This window comes from Propithecus coquereli, unplaced genomic scaffold (genome assembly GCF_000956105.1).
Source record: "Propithecus coquereli isolate 6110/MARCELLA unplaced genomic scaffold, Pcoq_1.0 Scaffold229, whole genome shotgun sequence".
Classification (NCBI taxonomy): domain Eukaryota; kingdom Metazoa; phylum Chordata; class Mammalia; order Primates; family Indriidae; genus Propithecus; species Propithecus coquereli.
Genome location: NW_012147830.1, coordinates 711,492 through 728,672, shown reverse-complemented (window position 1 = coordinate 728,672; position 17,181 = coordinate 711,492). Strand labels below are relative to the sequence as shown.

General features: G+C 36.8%; 1 protein-coding gene across 1 annotated transcript in view; it reads right to left on the bottom strand.

Annotated features, from left to right (window-relative positions):
- Positions 1 to 17,181, bottom strand: part of PHLPP1 (PH domain and leucine rich repeat protein phosphatase 1) — a 217,406-nt gene that overhangs the window by 30,443 nt on the left and 169,782 nt on the right. Inside the window, exon 11 of the mRNA XM_012645288.1 lies at positions 1,918 to 2,118. Coding sequence (XP_012500742.1) covers positions 1,918 to 2,118 — 201 coding nt within the window. The remainder of the gene's footprint in view (positions 1 to 1,917; positions 2,119 to 17,181) is intronic.

Here is a 17,181-nt window from a genome sequence, read left to right as displayed (position 1 = left end):
TGGAGGAAAGAACAACCCCTCCACCTCTGCAATCCTCTGATCCTCTCCCTACCACTGGTGATGCTGGACTCCAAGAAGTGCAGAATTCCCAGATAGCATAACTCAAACTTGTAATCCAAATTACTTAGTTTAGTTATTGGCATCCTCTCAGCTTGTTATGGTTTCATATGTTACAATACACCTTTAAACAACTTAATAAGAAACACTTCATAATTTTTCTTTGTCATCTTTCAAATACAAAGGTTATCTTATTTGCTTACCTTAAAAATAAATATGTGCCTAAGATACAACAAGAACTAAGTTTTGATGTCACGAAATCAGATCTTTTAATATCATCCAATGTGGTATCAGGATATACTACAAACAACATTACATACACAGACTGTAAAGTAATCCATCTATGATTGCCTGAATTTGTAAGAATGTTACTTATATATGTTGCCATCACATTTAGAAAAGAAATATGGAGAAACTAATGGGTAATACTGCATGAAAAATGATTAGAAGTACAAGAAAACAGGCCGAAGAAAGAAAAAGTTAAAAAAATTTTCATCTCTCAACATACAAAGAAGGTAGCGAAAGACTTAAAGACAAAATGACTTGATCACTGGGGCATGTTCTTTAATTCGGCAACCATTTGTTGAGTGGTGACTGTAGGCCAGACCTTGTGTGAGATCTGGGGCTGAAGGAGACAAAGAAAGTCACAGACCCGGCTCTTGAGGTGCTCAGGTCTTGCAGCAGAGCTACTGAGCCACATCACAGCCCCCAGGGGGAGAGAACTATTGCGAGGTGGATTTTTACGAGGTGCATAAAAAACTTCTCTGCACTTAGGGTGGGTGATTACACCTGGCATGGGGGACATCCTCAGCATTAGAGCTGTGGATCATTTCTCCTGCAGGGCTTACACATTCACCATCTGAGAGATGATGAGCCCTTTCAGATGTGTTACTGTTATGTGATTACCACGGTTTTTTTCCCCAAAAATATTATATTCCCATTCTATAGTAAAGTAAAAGTATGTGGAAGTAAACATAAAATAGTTTAATCATTAATATCAAATGTGGGGAAAATTTTTTAAAAAAATATTTTATTATGCCAAAAACAGAGTAATAGTTTAAGTCAACACCTATTTGGGCTTTCTTCCTGTTAGCAAGGGCTTACACAGACTGGTAGCCCTGCTGGCAGCAGAGGGAGGCTGTGTCAGTATTTTGATTTGGTCCCAATATTGAGTTCCAGTTACGAGCAGAATACCAGAGGGGTTAGCGTTTGCTTCTTTGATGTGTGGGTGTGTTCCAAGTCCCAACTTGTTAGATGGATAAATGCCAATGAAATGCAAGTGGAGTAAATCCTCATGGTAGGCTCTGTAAATTCACTTCAGGGCTAGATGTAATACCACCACTCCCCCAAAATTAGAGATTAAAATGAAAACAAATTAAAAAACAAATCTTCCGAGAGCTGTGACATGCAACGTCACAGCTTGCTATGGTTGTATAGGCCACCATTGCTTTGTACGACATGAACACAGATGCAAAAGTTGGTAGATAACAAAAAACCTTCAGGTTCCTGGTTTACATTTTAATTCCTACCACATTAGGTTAACTTTTTAAAAAAAATTAATTGGGTTAAAAAGAAGCAAAAAAATAATTTACCTGTTAAACAACACACCTTCAAAATCTTAAGAACATTCTGATGATTGAGTCTTTGGATACATTCACGTTAAAAAAACCAATACATTTCTCTTTTGGGAAATACCAATCCTACCTTGCATAAAAGACAACTGTGAATGAACAGAGAACAAGCGAACAAGCTTTATATCACCTGGAAAATAAACATTTCAGCTTTTGCCTTTACCCTTTCTATCTATGCATGCAGTTTTAGAAATGCAATTAAGAACATCACTTTATGACCCTCCTTTACCTTGCTGGAAAACTTTGAAGTCGGTTATAGGCCATGTGAAGAATCTTCAGATGGGGGTGTCCTGTTAACAAGGGTACACATTTATCCGTGAGGCTGTTATTTGTCAAATACAACTCTTGTAAGATACTGTTTGTCTCTTCACAAAGTGTGGCTGGAGGAAGGGTTTCCAGTTTGTTTGCAGATGCATTCAGGAATCTCAGGCTACAATGACAAAAATGCAATAAAATTCTGTTGATAAGCCAGAGCTCTAGTTCAGGACCCTCAACAAACCTAAAGGCTTTCTGATCAATGCCAGGCATACTCAGAAGCTGGCTTTGGAAACATGAAGGAAAAGACAAGCCCTGGCTTCCAGGAGTTCAATTTAGCAGGCATATGGATTTCTGACCTACTATCTATGATGAATACGACAGCTATCTATATGCATCCAATACAAAGAGATAAAAATCAATTCTTATGGAAGCACAGAGGTAAGAAGAAGAGATTATTTTTATAGCTGGTGGGCAGTGAAAGAGAAAGTAGTAACTTAAAGTTAATATTCTGACTTAAGAAAGAGAAAAACAATTCCTTATTTTTTAATAAGAGGGTTCTTATAGTAATAAAACAATTAGGCATTAGATCATAATACAACTCAATCATGTAGTGAGTAGGTTCTTTACAGTATCATGTCCCAAACACATTTTACAGCTATACATTCACAACTGCAGGGGATAATTTACTCTATATTAAAATATCAGGATACAGGCCAGGCATGGTGGCTCACGCCTGTAATCCCAGCACTCTGGGAGGCCGAGGTGGGTGGACTATTTGAGCTCAGGAGTTTGAGACTAGCCTGAGCAAGAGCAAGACCCCGTCTCTGCTAAAAAAATAGAAAGAAATTAGCCAGACAATATATATAGAAAAAATTAGCTGGGCATGGTGGCACATGCCTGTAGTCCCAGCTACTGGGGAGGCTGACGCAGGAGGATTGCTTGAGACCAGGAGTTTGAGGTTGCTGTGAGCTTGGCTGACGCCACGGCACTCTAGCTTGGGCAAGAGAGCGAGACTGTGTCTCAAAAAAAAAAAAAAAAAAATCAGGATACAATAAAGTGATGAGAACAAAGAACTACAACTACATGCATCAACAAGATGAACCTCACAAATATAATGCTGAGCAAATGAAGCTGGACATAAGAAGACACACCACATGATTCCATAATTATAAAGCTCAAAGTCAGGCAGAACTAATCTATAGTGATGGTCAGAATGGTGTAACTCTTAGGTGGGTAGGGCGACAGTATCCAGGAGATGGTGTGCAACATTTCTAACATCGTGATGTTCTGTTTCCTTGGGTGCTGGTTGCACAAATGTGTTCACTTTGAGAAAATTCACCAAGTGTTGCACTTACGATTTGACCACTTTTCTGCATTTATACTTCGATAAAATTTACATTAAAACAAACAAGCAAGATAACATACATGCTGTCACAGTTCCCAGATGATAGAGTGAACAATGGATAAAATACAAAGAACGGTTTCACATCTAACTAAAATTGCCAAAAACTATATAATCCTCCACAGTTATTGGGAAATGTAGATAATGCACAATGCAAAGCTAGGGAGCTGCAACAAAATCCTTGCTGTGATCAGGTTCCAAATCGCTCTGAAGGGATGGGAAGGCAGAGCCGGGATGGACTGTGTCACGGCTCGGGTCACAGAGGACCCTCTCCGATGCAAGTGGATGTCCAACTGTGCGGCTGCAGCAACTAGGAAACGGAGAGCGCTCAGCGCACAGGACTCACCCATGAGAGTTAGGAGGGTCAAACCTGCCTTGTCTTTCCACCCAGATATAGCCTGTTAACAAGTCTCTCTGTTCTCTCATTTCAAAATCACCTTGGTTTGAAATTTTCAGGATTCAATTCAGGACTATTCTGCCATAGGTTAGAAATAAAAATAAAATCATCCTTAAAAAGGGAGAATATGGAATACCAGGTACAGTGATGTTTAATCTTGGATTTTAAAAAAGGCTTTTTATTAGGAGTCTTTACCAGGATCCCTAATATATTCCAAGCTCTGGATCCACTAATTTAGCACTACTCGATCTTGCACAACCCACACAACTAACACACACGTGCAAACACACCAACTCCATTACTTATCTGAGGAAAAGCAGCTTCCCCAAAATAGAAAATTTTCCATTAAAGAAACACGTATTCCGTTGACATTTGAAAAAAAAAAAAAGGGAAGTTAGAGAAGGGCTGTACAGACCATAAATAGTCATGGGAAATAATAGTCGTGTGTGCTACAGAGAAAAAAATAAAGGTCACTCATGCAGTTTCTGAAATGGTTTTGAACTAGGAAGGAAACCAGTTTCAGCACCATAGGTCTTTAGAGTATTTTCATGAGTCTGTTTCTTCAGGTCCCATTTATTCCTTTTGACTTAAATTTCCTGTTAAGAATTTCAGCAGTGTAGAATCAGAATACATTAAAACGAAAGAAATACATTTTATTGCCCTAAAATATCACGGACTAGGGTTGGCTGGGAAACCACCTAACCATCTCATTAAAATAGAATTCTCTAGGAAATACGTAGTTAGGGACACATGAAAAGAAAAGAGAATGAATTCATGAATGTTTGCGTATTTTTAGGCCAGAAAAAGAGGGAATGCTGTTTTAAAAATATATACAAATGAATGCTCATCTAGAAAGCTGCCAAAGGGACTTAAAAACCCTTCCTGGCATCTGAATAAAGGGAAGAAGTGATTTCCAAAAAGACTTATCCTCTTGTCTTTTTGAAATTTGCCTGTACTTAAGGAACTATATATACTCTTTATGTAAAATTAAGGGGAAAAAAAGTCCTACATCGTCCCCCTCCAAGGAATTGAAACTAAGTTAGCTGCAATTACATGGGCTAGTTCCAAAGGACATCATTTGAACTGCATAAAGTCTGACTGAATCATTTTGTTGGTTAACAGAAAGCAAACAATTGTACTAAAAAGATTTTTATCACAATGGTCTCAGGAAAATTAAATTTAATATCCATCTTCTTAAAACACTCTCTCCACAACCTCACAATGTTTCAGCAGGAGACAAATTAAACTGATTTAATGGTCTAGGTGTCATCCTTCCACCAGAATGAACGACCACTTTAGTTTTACAAAGTTTCTTCAGTATGGATAACAGTCTTACTCAACAAATAAACTTTAGAACCACACTCCCTACTTTTAACCCCGTAAAAAAGCAAAATTCCTAAAGCACTGAGTTTGGTCTCAACTCACTATGATGTAATTAACTATCCTCAAGCTTCTCCCTTACAAAATTTTGTAACTGTATGCAAAAAGATGGTTTAATGTGCCAAGAGATGTTTCATCCATATAACCTTTCTCCCTATGCAACTCTCTTCTAATTATAGAAAAAGCAGTAACATGATATCACTGCTTTCTTCTCATTTATAGGGTGCTTTGTAGATTCCCCAGATCTTCCCTATTTTCTATCTCATTGAATTCTCCCATCATCCTAAATATACCTCCCTCATATTTCACAAAAGACAGAAAGGAAAGCTGAAAAAGTCAAACTTCTTGGGAATGGTTCAATAGTAATTAGTGGCAGAGCCAGAAATAAAACCCGGTTCTCAACAATCTGAAGAATCCATAATTCTCAAAAATACCTCTAGAAAATTCAAACATTAAAATAATAATAATAACAAAAACCTTTTCCTGGGGACATTTTCACAGGTCCCTTTTCTCCAAAAAGGCAAGAGGTCAAGCAGGGCACCTGCTAGGTCACAAGAAGACCATGTGTACACAGCACTTCAAACTCAATTCTTCAACCAAGTTAGTAAACAGCATAGTACTTAGAAACTTTTCTTGGCATAAAGTGCAAAAGTCATAGAGAAAAGATACACAGATATGGCTCCTGCCCTGAAGCATCTGGAAAGTCGCCCACAACAGCAGTGAGACAAATCCATTTCCTGCTTCTTGAGCAATTGCTCTGTTCCTCTGCCTTGGCACATTCTGTCCAACTGGCTCATCTATGGGGTTTTTTTTGGTGGTGGTGGTGTTTTGTTTTGTTTGCTTTTCAGTAATTTCCAGCACACCCTTACATTTTACAGCCAAATTCTGTCCTTGAAACAGAGCACTGGATTTTGTACCATGACAGATTTACCTATTTACAAACAGGCACACCAGGCATTCGGCATTTAAATGATTTTTCTGGAGATCAGTATTAGGACTTGTATTCCATTAAAAATCCAAATGATTAAAACCGTCTAAGCCAAGCAAAACTCTCCTACTTTTAGACAATCCCCTGGTTTCTGTCTCCAAAATGTCCTAGAAGTGTCAAACAAAATGCTTTGAATTTCTTATTGCTTGTCTTCACAACACAATACTTTCTGACAATTTCATCTACCTTCACAGTGTTGATTAGCTCTTAAACGAGAGGCTTTTAAACTTTTTATGATGCGAACCAAGAGTACAAAGTACATTTTATGTGACCAGACAGTACACATGCAACATATATATGTGTAACTGAAACAAAAGTTTCATGACACTTTGGGAGATTGAGGCAGGAGGATCATTTGAGGCCAGGAGTTCAAGACCAGCCTGGGCAAGATAGTGAGACCCTGTCTCTACAAAAAAATTCAAAAGTTAGCCAACCATGGTGGTGCACACGCCTGTACTCCTAGCTACTCAGGAGGCTGAGGCAGGAGGATCACTCGAGCCCAGGCATTTGAGGTTACAGTGATCCATGACTGTACCACTGCACTGCAGCCTGGATGAAAGAGTGAGACCCTCTTCAAAAAGAGAAAAAAAAAAAAAAAGAAAAGAAAAAAGGTTCATGAAACAATATTTAATCTTATTCTGTGATATACACTGGTATTTTCTATCCTATTTAATTTTTTTAAGTGCTGGTTGTAACCTACTACATTAATGTTACACCTCACTAATCAGTCTGAAAAAAGGACCACAATTATTTGTCTAGCAATACCACCTAACGGTGGGGATTGCAAATGAATAAAAAGTGCATCCAATCTAACAGAACGTACATCGCCATTATTTTTGAAGGTCTGAGAATCTGGCTTGGACAATAAAGACTATATGCCTACAGGAAAAATGGCAAAAATTATACAGATTTAATAATTATTGAACAAGAACTCAAAAATCAATTTTAAAGATTAAAATCAATATTGATGCAATACTATAAATTAATCTACAGACTTCATCCTAATTGTACCAATTATCCCACTAACGTCCTTTATCTGGTCTAGGATCTAATCCAGGGTCTCACGTTGCATGTCTTAGTCTCCTCCAATCAGTCTTACTATCTTAAACGACCTTAACACTTTTGAAGAGTACTAGATACTTCTTTTGTAAAATGTCCCTCAATTTAGGTTTCATGTTTTATCATCACTAGAATAAGGTCATGCATTTTTAGAAAAAAGATCACAGAAGTTGTGCCCTTCTTGGTGCACCATGTCAGGAGGTACACGATACCAATGTCTTATTATTGGCGATATTAATTTTGATCACTTGGTTAAGGTGGTGCCTGCCAAGTATATTCACTGTAATTTTTTTTTCTTTTGTAATTAATAAAATTGTAGGTAGATCATTTGAGACTATGAAAATCTCCTGTTTCTCATCATACTTTTGCCCATTAATTTAGGATTCTTGCTTGCAATATCATTTCTGTGGTATTTGCCAAATGGTGATTTTTCTATTTCCATGATTTCTTCTACTTTCAGTTTATTAACTGGAATTATTCTATAAGACCTGTCCCTATTTATTTATTAAATTACTTATTTTATATCAATATGGTCTTATAGATATTTATTTTATTCTACTGGATATAATTCATTACTATCATTATGTATTTGTTGCTCAAATTGTCCCAGATGTGGCTTTTGGGAGCTCCTCCAAGTTGGCTCATGTATCCTTTGACACGCACCCATCATTTTTTGAGCACTTCTTTACTTTTGGGCTCATTTGTGTTAACCCTATCCTAGCCCTGCAATCAATCAGTTCTATTTCCAAGGGTACCTGGTTCCTTTTCTGGAGAATGGCACTTAGACACTGAGATCTAGGTGCTCGGTATACCAACTGGAGCTGGCATGTCACTGCTTCTAGGCTTTCTCAGCAGAAGAACCAAAGCACACATGTTCTGGTATCTGGTAAGGTTTGTCTCCCCTTTGTAGTTTTACTTTTTCAGTGTTTTCTTGGCTATTCTTGTATGTTCCTTTTTTTCCATATGAACTACAGCATCAATTTGTCCAACCTCATTACAAAAGCTTCTTGGTATTTATATGAAAATTGTGTTAAACTTACAAAGTAACTTACACATACAGATATAACTTATTAAGTTGTTCTGTCCAAGAACAGGGGATATCTTTTCATTTGTTCAAATTTGCTTTTGTGAATTTCAGAAGAGTTTTAACATTTTATTCATATAGCTTTTGTACATTTCTTAAGTTTATTCTTTAGTATTTAATCTTCCTTGATGCTATTTTAAATGAGATTTTCACAACTAATATATCTTTTAATGGCTATGTTTGTGTACACGAAGACTTTTATTTTATATATTAATTTTATATTCTGCTACGTTACTAAAATGTTTTATTGTCTGAGTTCATTCATAAGTGATTTTCTAGGGTTTTCAAGTATACTATCATGTTAACTGCAAATAGAGACAGTTTACCTTTTCTTTACCAATTCTCATGCCTCTAATTGATTTTTTCTTATCTAATTGTATAGCTAATACAGCTAGCATAAAATTGAATCATAGTAGAAATAGTGGGCATCCGTGCACTGTTACCACTGATCTTAGTAGACAGAAATGCAACTGAGGTTTCCCCTTTAAGAAAGTGGCTTTAGGATTAAGTGCATATATGTATAATGTTAAGGAAGTGTTCCTCAATACTTGGGTACTATGTTTTTTATTAGCAGCTTTATTGAGATATAATTCACGATTCACATATGAATATGCTACATTTTGTCTAACCATTCATCAGCTGATGGACATTGGGTTGTTTCCATTTTGGGGGTAAGTTTAAGTTCAAGGATATGTATTGATATATCTGAGGTTTGGTCTCAACTCTATCATATATTTCATATTCATATGTATTTGCTATGTATCTCTCTCTATGGTATATACATTATTTCTTCAACACATTTACTTTTTTGTATTTAGGGAATTTTGTATTTTTGTCTTAGTGGTTACCTTTCTACTTATGCCTTATTGAATGACCTTAGTCCCTTGGCTTTTTATTCAATCATTTACTATCTAGCTTATCAGTTTTTGATAGTGTTCTTTAAGTCACATCTATTGCCTATATAGCAATCAATAACCTCCTTCTACTTTACTTTCTCCTTTTTCCCTCTTCCTATTTTTACGCAGCATTATTTATAGTTTGTCACCACTTAAAACTTTTGTATATTAATTTTCTACCCTCTTTCTTACCTTTGTTTTAGTCTCAGAGCTACATTTATATATACCCCAAGGCTCATTATCATTCCTTTTAGCAATTTACTAGTTACTTCTTGGTTAGATAACATTCATCCTCTGGCATATCATTGTCCATAGAGCTTACTGTGTGGAGACAAATGTTCCTTTTGAGAAGACTGATGACAGTCTAAATATTTGCCTTTTAAAATTATCTGATCTTTTTCCTGGTAGCCATGAAGATTTGTATCTTCAAAATCTAATAAATATGTCTCAAAATGAACCTTCTGGGTTAATTTTTTCCAGGTACTCAATTGTAATCTCTTTCAAATGTACATTAAGATCTTTTGTTTGTCGCTGGAAAAATTTCTTGGATTACAGTTTGAAATATTTGTTTTGTTTCATGGTTTTGTCTTCGTTCTTCAAGGACTCAAATATAAATGTTATTCTTTTTTGGTCTGTCCGTTTCCACTACTTTATCTCTAACCTTTTAAATTTTTCTTTATTTCATTTTCATTCTTTTCATTTTCCTGCCTTTAATGTCCCTTGCTAATTTTTTTATTTGAGTTTATTCTCCTTTGGGCACCCTGTAACATACTCCTCATTTCTGAGATCACTGGCATTCTCTTCCACTTTCTGAGTTCAATTACTTCTCTTTTTATTCCTTATTGTTTGTTTGTCCACTGTTGTTCTTAGTTTCTTAATTTTTGTTTTCTATATCCCAAAATACTTGTTTGAGTATATTTAATTTTGCTTAGAACGTTTCCTTACAGTTTCCTTAGGCTTCACAAAAGATTTTTTGGGGGAGAATATTCCACAGTGGATGCCTGTTGTTTTTTGTTTTCTCATTTTGGGGGATAATAACTCAATATGGATCTGTTCATCTTTTTCCTATTCATTTTCATGGTATCAGTTTGCTTTATAAGATTCTTAATTCAGTGGTGTCATCTTCTATTTTAGCATAGTGAAGTCAAGATAAAATAATGTATTTTTGTTTGTTTGAGTATGGAAGTGTTGTGTGTCCTACGATGTTCTGGTTGACTTCTGTCTTGTAGGACCTTTAGTTTTCCCATTTGCTTCTCTTCCCCTTCACCAACTCAGTTGCCAATTTTCCTTCAACAGCCATATTTTTTGCATGCTACCCCTTCAAGTTGCACGTACTTTTGCCTAAGCTTTAGGTGGCAGCTGCAGACCCACCTTAAGCCCCATTGCTAGCTCCCCTCTTTTCTCTTCCCATAGTTTTTCTCACTCTGCCTTTGCTTGACACAAAGTCCCAAGGTGAAGCAAGGGTGAAGTGCAGATGTCAGAGATTGCTTGCTGGGATTTGGTGTTTTTTTCTTTTTTTATTTACACTTTATGCTCTCACTGAATTAAGACTGGAGCTGTTAAAGGAGCAATATTTCTCACACAAGATGCTCTAAGTCAGTAGTTTGCAATCTGGCTACACTTCAGAATTATCTAGAGAGCTTTCATTATTGCAGATTCTCAACTTCAACCCTCAGATATTCTTGCTAAGTAGGTCAGAATGAGGCCCCAAAATCTATATAACAAAATTCTGATGACTGATAATCACTGCAGTGCAAAAACCACTGTCCTAAGGCATTGTAGTAGTTTTTGGGGATACACACACCCCTGTTCCACTGGTGAGGCAGACTTGCCCATCTCATCTGTTTTAGGAGTAGAAGAGAAGCAGTGCAAGGATTACCAAAGCAGCTTCTCAGAGTGTTGGCAGGACTCTTTTGATAATCCATTAATGGCTTCTCCTCAGGCTCAGAGCACTGTTCACAGACAGGAGTGCTTGGAAACTTCTGGTTAAACTCCTCTGGCTTGTTCTGGTTAAAAACAAATTGAGTTTGCCACCAGAACTCTACCCCTGTCGAGATCACATAATCGGCCACTTTCCAGTGGCCCACCCCTCCCTTCTCCAGGACTGAGGTAAATCCTGGGGGGTCTGAGGGGCTGGCGGGGAGATAAGTATGGAAACTCTCTTCCTCTTCATAGTATTCTAAAGCCCATTGATGGATTCTCTAGTTTTGAAAAACTTGTCAGTTAATTTTGATTTAATAACCCTGGCTAAGAACCACTTACCTTAAAATGTTTGAGAAACACAATACTTTAAAAAGCAGAGAGGGGATATATGTGATATCCAGAAACATTACTAGACTTACATTCAATTCTTATATTAAAATTCTTTTATAGAAATCTGTTTATTTCAGCAGTAGCACCTGAGGTCCACTTCGGCTTCCAGTGTGTACAGAACCTCTGCACTGAACTCACTGGGGGAGCGCCGCTCAACATGCACAGTCCCAGGCTATCCCTTTGAAGTCTAAGTGACAAGAACTGACATAAGAGCTGGAATCTGCATGCTTGAGAAAAACTCTAGGGGATTCTGAAGACACACTTTGAGAAAAACTATCTTGAATCTACTCTGACTCTCAAATCATCAAAACATCACCAGATAACTCTCTTCACTTAAAAAAAAAAAAAAAGTATAGGCAACTTAGCTCTTCAAAATGCCAGAAATATCTTTGCCAAAAGGTACCAGTTGTCATGGTCAATCGATCACGCTCTTCTAAATTTTCTGTTCCCATTTAGTCCCTTTGATATTTACACGTATTCTGTCTGAGTCACTAAAACTTATGGTTTGTAATGTGACTAATGCTCTGGGGATATTTAATAAAAACAAACGAGCAGTTACCATGAACTTCATTTGCACGCATAATCCCCCCACTCCTGCCCCTGAAAATACCATGTACTGGTCCCAACTAGAGAAAAAAACAGACCCAGATGCCCATATATAACAGGGATCTATAACTTTCCCTTAAAGGGTCTGTTTTGGCTTTGTTAATTAGACTGACTTCCCCAGGAGAAGCTGTATGGCCATCAAATGCGCATGCAGATGCTAGGTGGACAGGGAGTCAGCCATCGCCAAGATTTCAGGAAGGAACAGAAGGATGGCAGTACCTCTGGCAATGTCTCATCCACTCTTGTGACCCATGGGGAATCTACCTCCTCTCCTGTCCATCTGTTGGTGACAACCAATTATCTGAAACTCTTTTGGGGTTTCCATCAAGAAAATCCTCAACTCAAAGCTAAAAGAGGTAAGAGGAGAAATTCAGGCCAGTAAGATCCAGGTTAGAATATGTGCCAGGTTACCCAACAGAGCCAAATCCTGCCCTGATCGTAAGATACAAAATCACAGTCAACTTCTGGGTGATATATGGTCCATCATATTTCACGTATGTCTTTAATTTGTGAGCTGCCAGTGAGAAGCAAGTCAAAATAAACAAAACTCAAAAGATGAATATAGATAAGGTAGTTGGGCTGCCATACTTACTTGAACATCAGATTTATAACTACTTGTATAATTAAGGCATACAGAAAGAGAAGATTCAAAAGGGATACTCAGTACATGTTTTTAGTTGACTGGCAAGAAAAAAAAGATGAATCTGGAGAGTAAACTCAAACTGCAATTGCTGATTCAAATCACAAGAATTTTAATAAAATTGATCTCAAGTTTTCAGAGAAAGATAAAGATATTACTAAAAGTCATCTAATTTAAAGTGGATTCCCCTCTCTCTTATTTCGTCACCAAATATCTTCCTGCTGCCAGGTATAGCAAATTAAAATACACTAGTCTAAAGCTATAATACTTAACGGACAATGTCATGTAATTAAAATTATGAGACTGGGTTAAGCAGGCAAGATTCAAAGCAAAGGAAAACTCTCAAGAAAGAGAGTCAAAATTTGGTCTTCTACTCTATGTCCACTGATGCATGTTTTTCTGATAGTTCTCTTTACACATTCAAGCACAAGTTCTACTTAAAGCATTAACTAAACCATTTTAAGTTATAAATGCTTGTATTTGGGTCTTTCTTCAGTTATAAAACCAAATGTAGAACTGGTAACAATTTATTATCACAAAAAATATGAAAACAGGAATTTACATATTTTTAAGATTTATATCATGGAACAAACTGAATGGAAAGAGAATTGAAGCAAAGTTTCATTAATGCCTACAGCTATTTGCCAAACGCATAGCTTTGTATTGTACAACAACAAAGTGTTGTTCTTAATTACCATGAGCCTAAATTATGCCAGACCAACCGTATCATCTTCCATCTCTTCTACCTTTTTAAACCTACCTTTTACTACAGTTTATTGCGTAGTTATTTTAAATTCTGCATTAGATGGTAAGCTCCTTGAGGGTAATTCCTACATTTGGTCATTTTTCAGTGTCCTACGCCATCCAGCAGTGACATACAACTTACTAGGCCAGTAAGATGTCTGTTGTACTGAACCATGTAAACTAAAACAAATCACAACTGAGACCACCTGTAAGAAGCCTGTCACAAAGAATCTTTCCTAAAAAACCTTCCTTAATATCTTATACTGCATGTTTTCTGGGTTTATATGCTTTAACAACCATCAGTACTAGTTTATTCCTCTCTCCCAAACTTACCAAATACATAATATATCTGTAAATTTTCCTGAATGTAAATTATGCCTCAATTAAAAATATACAATAATTTTTTTTAATTAGGCAAGTAAAACCTCCATTATTTAGGCTGTACAAGGAGGATAAGTAGAAGTATTAACCCATTAAGAAGCACAGTTTAGTGGAAATTCCTAGAAAACACTTTTTAACCCTCTAACAAGTAAAATAATACAAAAATGTGCTTTAAAAAAACAACTAACCAGTATTACCCCCACCATAATCCTATCTGCCTGAGATACCCAACTCTCTTTTCTTTCTGACTCTACTAGATCAGTTGCTATACCATGTTAATGATATAGCTATTATACTGGTAGGAAAACAAAGGCACTGGAATATACCTTCTTGAAAAAGTTTCTAATTTCTACCTTTTTGTGGTCATGTGCGTTTCTCGCATAAAAGAAAAACAGGATGCTTGCTCCTTCTAATTCACCCAATCCCTTACTCCAGAACTCTCCTGTGTCAGAAATGCATTTAGCATGCCCTGCCCTCCTCTCAAGGCCTACAGAGGCTGGTTAATTTCCGCTACAACATTTTCCAAAATGCAGTTGGCTCTAGAAAGGTCAGTCTATTTGGATTATGGTGATTTCTGCCTAAATGCCTTTAGCTGACACGGCCAGCTTAGCTTATGTCATTCATTACAGCAATGTCCTCTTTCAGTGGCTCAGTTCACAGCCTAATTTGTCCACGTTGCATTACTAGAAACATTCTAGTTCACACATCCTTTCTTTTTCAACTTACAGTTTCCATGTGGAAAACATACAAAATAAGCAAAATGAGAAAACTGAGGTGTAGAGTGACCTGCATGGGGTCACAAAGTCAACAGCGAAGGCAGTGGTCCTCCATCCTGGGAGTCATCAGAATCCCTGTGGAACAACCTGAAGTTACAGCTGCCCTTGCTGGAATCCTCATCCAAACCCAACTCCAGGTGAAAATACAGTCACCTCTCCTAAACAAGGAGCTCCTCCAGGGATCCGTTTTCACATCTTCCCTGGCATCAAGGATAGTCAATGACTGCTTACCAACTGCCTCCATACAGTGAACATTATTACTATCCTTTAAAAACCAAACCCTCAGAAATGAATAAAGAATGACTGTTACCAAGTGGAAATTTCAGCATTATTCACCTACTAGTTGTGACTTACCAGAGTTGGCAAGATTCAGAAACAGTTTTATCTCACTCAAAGACTCCTGAAACCTGAATCAATCTATTTATTTGGTTCTATAGATTCAGTGTAGAACTCTAGGGGAATAAGTGGATTCTCATTACAAAATTGCACCCAAATTTTGCCTACTTAGCTTTATAAAAGAAACACAAGATTATAACATAACTTATAATTCTCCACAGGGGAAGAAATCAAATTCTATAGTATTCACAACAAAAAGCACATGTCTAAAGCTAGCCATCTGCTGCACACTGTACTTTGATATGAATGTAAAAACAAGAAAAATTCTTTATATGATCTCGAAACATTTCACTTTTGGTCAGGAGAATGACATCGCGCTGCTCAATTATAGTATGGCAATCCCATTTTCTCACAACTCCACTATTTCTTTATAATTTCTCTAGTAGGGAGTCATTATAATTTACCTAAGTGCACTGAAGATAATTTTTTTTTTTAAATGAAAATAAAACACATGGAAAAGGGAATGCTGGAAATGTTCTATATCTTGATATGGGTGGTGGTTGCAGGGGTATCTATGTATCAATCTATATATGTACAAATTCATTGAGCAGTATGCTTAAGAGTTGTACACTTTACTGAATATAAGTTACATCTTGGAATAAGATTTTTTTAAAAAAGGAAAAGGAGAAGAAGAAAAAAATATGAAGCCAGGAGTGAAGGTAGTATTTAAAATTCCTTAAATTTTCTACGGTTCATTGAACAAATATTTGTTGAGTACTTTCCTTCATGCCACACACAGTATAAAATGTTGAGGATAAAACTATGATTAAGGCCAGGCGTGGTGGTTCAGGCCTTGTAATCCCAGCACTCTGGGAGGCCGAGGTAGGAGGAGCACTTGAGGCCAAGAGTTCATGACTAGCCTGGGCAACATAGTGAGACCATGCCTCTCCAAAAAATAAAAAAATTAGCCAGGCATGGTGGCTCATGCCTGTAGTCCCAGCTACTATGGAAGCCGAGGCAGAAGGATTGTTTGAACCCAGGAATTCAAGGCTGCAGTGAGCTATGATGATGCCACTACACTCTAAGCCCAGGCAACAGTGAAAGATGCTGTTTCTTAAAAAAACAAAAACTATAATTTTTTTTTTTTCTTTTTTTTTTGAGACAGAGTCTTGCTCTGTTGTCCCAGGTAGACAGAAATCAGAAACTTTGCCTTGGGGCCACAGTGTTTTATTAAGAAAATAGAATAAAAAGTTTGACTGTAGTTTACAGGTAAACATACGTAGAAAAACGAAAATTTATTGACTTCTATTCATTTAATCCACGTTTTTAATTAAATTGTCAATATTAATTGTAACAATAAGAGCATCAACAGGTAAGATTTTATATATGCTTCAGGCAGCCCCAGGGTCAAAACTAGAGTTAAATACAACTCTCATGGCAGTTAATGTGTTAACATACAGTCATTGGCTTCACAGAGTTAATAACCTAATAATGAGAGAGACAAGAAATACTAATACAGTGTGTGATGAGCACTGTGACAGGAGTAAGCACAGGGAGGTGGGGACACATGGTGGCGTATGTAACACAGCTCCAGAGAGCCAGAGTTCTCAGACTGCTGTTTTACCCACATAACATCACACAAGGTGAAACACATCTAACTTTTATGTTTTAAGGTAAAAAGATCCATCATCATTTCCTTCTCTTCTCTGTACTTGTAGAAGCAAAATTAAATTTAACTTTTTGGTCTTCATCATGAGATACACTAAAAGTCAGATCCCTCATACTGTCTCTAAAGCAATGGTCACTTGCTAAAAATAAACATGAACAGAAGTTGAAATGGTTTGTGCCAACTGTCTAGGAAACATGTCAGTATGAGGCACAGGGCTCTGGTGCACACAGGAGGCTCCACAGTAAGTGAACTGCCACTGCTCCTTCAATCTCTTTAAAGAAAGTTCTGCACGTGGCAACTCATAGAAAATAGAACTTCACTTAATGTCTAAATTTACCTCTCCCCCATTCAAAACAGAATTCGTCAAATGCTTAGCGTATGATATAAATTATTTAGAAAAATTTTGTTCGTTCAAAAGAAAATAAATTAAATATAAAGGGAAAAATGGTAAAGACAAAGGAAGACTGATTAAAAAAAAAAAAAAAAAAGAACTAAGCAAACTCTAGGAAATCCATCCCTATCACCAAAAGTCCCAAACTGTGAAAGCAGGAACAGAGAATCGTA